Genomic DNA, 5,318 nt, shown 5'->3' with positions numbered 1-5,318 from the left:
GGAATCCTACTGTCTTAGTATGAGTCCGAGAGGAAGTTACTATAGCAAATTAGAGGCGTTTTCCCCCACCTAGCTTTCCTTAGACAATAAATTTACGGGATAAATGTGTTACCTACGAATTGTTAATGACCTAACCACATCCTAGGCCTTTCCTTATTGATTAAAACTCGTATCCTATCACTTGTTTCTTGATCTTAGCATTGTTTAGTTTATTTATTGCTTGTTACTTAGCCTAGTTGATAGATATTACACAAACCTTGCTCTATTTAGACTTAGCTAAACTATTGGACGGAACGAATAGTAGTCTCATTTTGCTCCTCGTGTTCGACCCTTACTAGTGCAACGTATCGTTCACTTCCGAGGTTAAGACTTACACCATCAAGTTTTTGGCGCCGTTGCCGGGGAGCAAAGGCAAGATATTAATTGCTTTAGTTCATGTTTAGACCAAGTCCTTTTGTTACTAATCTTTTGTTTGGAGTATGTAGGTCTTTTGCATGAATAGGCGGCAAAGACGAGGTCAACCAACTTACCCAATTGATCTTGAAATTGAGGCCACGGCAAGAAGACTAAATTCTATAAGAAGAAGAGGTTTACTAGACACACCATCGGTAGAAGAAAGTGATCAACAAGAAACCTTTGAAGTGTTTGAGAATACATTTGGAGAAGTAGAAGAATCTAACATCATGGATGATCCGGTTCCGATAAGAGAGACTATGGCTCCTAAGCATATAGTAAATCCAAGCATCCAAAGGCCAAGAATTCAAGTTAATAACTTTGAGATAAAAAATGCCTTACTCAACATTGTTCATGACAACCAATTTGGAGGAGGTCCTTTGGAAAACCCTAACGACCATCTCAACGAGTTCCTTGAGAATTGCGACATGTAAAAGATGAATGGGGTCTACGATGATGCGGTAAGCCTTAGGTTGTTCCCCCGTTCACTTAGGAGATCGGCAAAGATTGGTTAAAGAATTGTGACGCGAATTCCTTCAAGATATGGAATGAGTTAACTTCGGCATTTTTGAACAAGTACTTCCCACCCTCAAGAAGGGCAAAAGTTAAGAGTGAACTACAAAGCTTTACTCAAGAAGAAGATGAAACACTATATGAGGCATGAGAGAGGTATAAGAGGCTCCAAAGGTTATGCCCCCACCACGGCATATCCGAAGCCGAGTTAGTGAACAATTTTTACAAGGGGTTAACCCAAGACCTTCGGCTTTCACTAGATGCGGGGTCGGGAAAAGGTGCCTTAGACATTTTGGGGCATAAAGAGTCCAAGGAGCTAATTGAGGAGATGGCATCACGGACTATGGAATGGGGAAGTGATTGGCAAGTGAGAAAGGGCAAGAACAAGGATCCTAGTTCGGTGTTGAATGTTGAGGTTAAGGGAATGCTAGATGAACTTACCCAACAAGTGGCTTTGTTAAATTCCAAACCTTCTAGTTCTGACATGAGACAAGTCTTATCTTGTGAATTATGTGGGGAAAAAGGGCATACTCTAATTGGGTGTTCCTTGATTGCACCCATCCAAGAAGAGTGCTATGAGCAAGTGAATGGAGTTTGGGAATCCACAAGTGCAAGGCAAGGGTTCAACAACAACAACAACCTTTGTCAATGGGAAAAGAACTTATCCTTTCTTGTCTTATGCCTCACAAAACATTCAAAACCCAACCACTTCCTCATTCCAACAACAAAGGTTCAATCAAAGACAAATCCCACCCGGTTTTCAAGGAAAGCAATTTATCACTCAAAATAAACAACCATTTGGAGGATTTAAGAGACAAAATTTCAACCAATCTCAAAACCAAAATTTCCAAAACCAAAACTTCCAAGCCCAAGAAAAACCTTCTTGGGAACAAGCCTTTGAGCAATTGGTGATTGCCAACCAAAAATACGACTCAAAGCTTGACAACCACATTTCCTTACAAAGCCGGGTTAATGATGAAATAAGAGCATCCCAAAAAGCAACGAAAACCCATGTAGCTCAAATTTCACAACAATTGAGTCAATTGGCTCAAAATCCGGGGAAGTTTCCGGGTAACACGGTTAACCCAAGGAAGATGAATGCGGTATTCTTGAGAAGTGGGAGGAAATTAGAGGAGGTTGAGAAATCTCCAAAGTGGAAAAGGAAAAGAGTATCTAGTGAAGCAATGAAAGAGCAACTGATTGAAGTTGTAGTAGAAGGTGAAGTTGAGGTGGAGAATTCAACGGAAGTGGAGATGGTTGACCCACCAAAGGAAGATGAGAAAATCCAAACAAAAGTCAAAGAACCTACTCCACCACCAAGGGAGTATGTTGCACCGGTACCCTTTCCACAAAGGCTTACAAAGCCTAAACTTGAGAAAAAGTATGAGAAGTTTGTGGTCGGACTCACTTAGAGCTTAATTTTTGGTTACTTATCGTTAGGAGCACCTAGACCAAAATAATATTTATATCTCCATAAACAACTCTACTATTAGTAAAGAGGTAAGTAAATGTCGGATCCCAAGGGACGGGTATTGATGTAGGATTTTCGATTGCAAGTAGCGGTGTCTAGAGGTGTCACGATTTGGGTTGAGATAAGAAGATCACTAAAATAAATAGAAATAAAAGTAAACAAGCAAGATGATTAAAATGAGATGTAAACAATTGATTAAAAGCACTAGGGTGTCATTGGGTCATACGGGATGCATGAGAATTGATCATACAAACATATTCTCAAATTATAAGCAAGCAATTATTGTTGTGATAGGATCGAGTTGGTTATATCTTACAATCCTAGGAAGGTTTGGGTCCCGGAGCCGAATCGATTAGATTGTACAACACCTACAAGTCGACTTAATCCTCCCTACTCAACTATATGCATGGTCTAATGAGACTCGAGTTGGTTTATGTCTTACAAGTATCATTGAAAAGGTAAGTGATGGGTAAAAAATGCAAGGATTCATAGGCTCGCATTTCATCAAACATAACATGTGCATAAGTTGAGATCACAACAAGCAAGCAAATAAATTATGAAAACATATTAAATTAAGCATGAATCATCCCCTATGTTGGTTTCCCCTAATTACCCATTAACCCTAGTTAAGGAAACTACTCACTCATTATCAACTTTAACATGTTAACAAAGTTGTCAATCATATTAACAAAGCAAAACATGATGAATAAATGAAGATGATTAACAATAATTAAAAAGGGATTAAGAGGATTATACCTAATAATGATTCCAAAATAAAGAAAAGAATAATAGAAGTACTTGATGAATGATTGGAAGGTTTTCAATCTCCCAATAATAACCCAAATAATCTTCAATTACCCAAAATAAAGGATGAACAAAAGAGAAATTAAGGAAATGAGATTTGTATTAAGACTTGATTAAAAGTTGATTACAAGATTAAGAATAGATTAAAATGATATAAACTACACTAAAGATTGATAAGAAGAACATCATTAATCTAATTAGACTAATGGGGTATTTATAGTGGGGATTAGGTACACAAATTAGGGTTTACTAAGGGCTTAAATGACGATTAAGTCCTTGAGGAATCGCTCCTCTCAGAAAAAGATGCGGGTCTCCTTTTAGCCGGTCTTTCAAAAATATGCGCATCTTTCATGGAGCAAGAAGAGGATGTGTGGGTCTGTAACACAATCCGAGGGTCCAAGGGCCGGGACGAGCAGATTCTCAGGTGGCTGGACGAGCGTCTGGGTGGCTTGGACGAGCGTCCTGGGAGGCTTCTGGACGGGCGTCCCTATGGTAAAGACGCTCGGATTCTTCCAGTCTTGGACGGGCCTCCTGCCTGGTTGGACGAGCGGATCTTGTCCCAACCATCTTTTTTCTTCTTTTCTTCTTTGTTCTTCCAATAATCCCCGGGGATCTTATCAGAGATGCAAGGATCTTCTAGCCTTGTCTTCTCTTTGATGCTTGGTCATTAGATTCGATCAATTTAGCTCTATTTTGCCATGAAAATGCAAGGTTTGCATTCCTCTCCTACCAAGGAAACAAAACCTCAAAGAATATGCAAAACAAAGGACTAAAGATAGTAAATAACCCAAATATGCACTAAAAAGAATAGGAACGAGGCTAATTCGAGGCTAAATATGCTCAAATAATGGTCACATCAGTTTGTTAAGATCTTGAATGGAATGAATGTCACAATTCCTTTCCTTGATATGATTACCGAAATTCCATCATATGGAAAGTTTCTTAAGGATCTTGTCACTTTGAAGAAGAAGAGTGGGGAGGTCCAAACCATTAACCTCTCCAAGGAATGTAGTGTTATTCTTACTCACACCAACAAGCTTCCAAATAAGCTAGAAGATCCGGGTAGCTTCTCAATTCCATGTTTTATCCAAGGAGTGGCTATAAAAAGGGCATTGTGTGACTTGGGGGCTAGTGTGAGCCTCATGCCACTTTCAATCTTTAAGAGGCTTGATTTGGGGGATTTGAAGCCAACAAGAGTTTCACTTCAACTAGCCGATCGATCGGTTAAATTTCCCATTGGTGTTATTGAAGATGTACCCTTGGTTGTTGGGAAGCTAATTATACCATGTGATTTCTTTGTCATGAATATGCCCGAAGATAACAATGTGCCTATTATTTTGGGGCGGGCTTGTCTAGCCACCGGTGGAGCAATGATTGATGTGAAGAGTGGCAAGCTATATTTGCAAGTGGGTGAAGATAAAGTGGAATTTGAACTCACCAAGTCTATGGAAGCTCTATCTCTAGGTGACACTTATGGAATTGTGGACATTCTAGAGAATCCCGTGGAGTAGCATGATCGAAAAGCTTCCTCTATGGACCCTTTGGAAACTTGTCTTGTCAATGGATATGAAGTTGATGATAAAGATGTTGAAGTTCTAGCATATGTGTGGATATTGGACTTAGCTCCGATTCATGAGAAATCTCCAAAGTTTGAAATGTTGGAAGTTGGTAAGAAGGAGGAGAGTTTCACGCCTCCTCCTACGGTTGAACTTAAACCTATTCCCCCTTCCTTGAGATATGAGTATCTTGGTGATAATTTTACTTTTCCCGTCATCATCAATAGTGAGCTTGATGACACCTAAACCTCAAAACTACTTTCTTTGCTAAAAAGCTTTAAGGGTGTCCTTGGATACACAATTACTGACCTCAAAGAGATTAATCCCTCTTTGTGCACTCATAGAATTTTGATTGAAAATGAGGATGCTTCCTCCATTGAGGCACAAAGAAGGCTTAACCCCATAATTAAAGAAATTGTGAGAAAAGAGGTCCTCAAGCTACTTGATGCCGGTATTATCTATCCTATTTCGAATAATAGGTGTGTAAGCCTGGTACATGTGGTACCTAAGAAGGGAGGAAT

General features: G+C 39.4%; 1 protein-coding gene and 1 non-coding gene across 2 annotated transcripts; one reads left to right on the top strand and one right to left on the bottom strand.

Moving 5' to 3' along the window:
- Positions 1-1,054: 1,054 nt before the first annotated feature.
- On the bottom strand, positions 1,055-1,161 carry LOC141645230 (small nucleolar RNA R71). The gene has a single exon (XR_012544814.1). It is a non-coding gene; the product is annotated as a small nucleolar RNA R71 (small nucleolar RNA).
- A 2,961-nt stretch (positions 1,162-4,122) lies between these two features.
- Positions 4,123-4,752, top strand: LOC141641301 (uncharacterized). The gene has a single exon (XM_074449972.1). The coding sequence runs from the start codon at positions 4,123-4,125 to the stop codon at positions 4,750-4,752; it is 630 nt and encodes a 209-aa protein (XP_074306073.1).
- The last annotated feature ends 566 nt before the right edge of the window (positions 4,753-5,318 follow it).

This window comes from Silene latifolia, chromosome 2 (assembly GCF_048544455.1).
Source record: "Silene latifolia isolate original U9 population chromosome 2, ASM4854445v1, whole genome shotgun sequence".
Taxonomy (NCBI): Eukaryota; Viridiplantae; Streptophyta; class Magnoliopsida; order Caryophyllales; family Caryophyllaceae; genus Silene; species Silene latifolia.
This window is presented reverse-complemented; position numbering and strand designations above follow the sequence as displayed.

Bases quoted from the DNA above. Each gene is read 5' to 3' on its own strand.
- LOC141641301 (XM_074449972.1), top strand. From the start codon at position 4,123: ATGAATGTCACAATTCCTTTCCTTGATATGATTACCGAAATTCCATCA.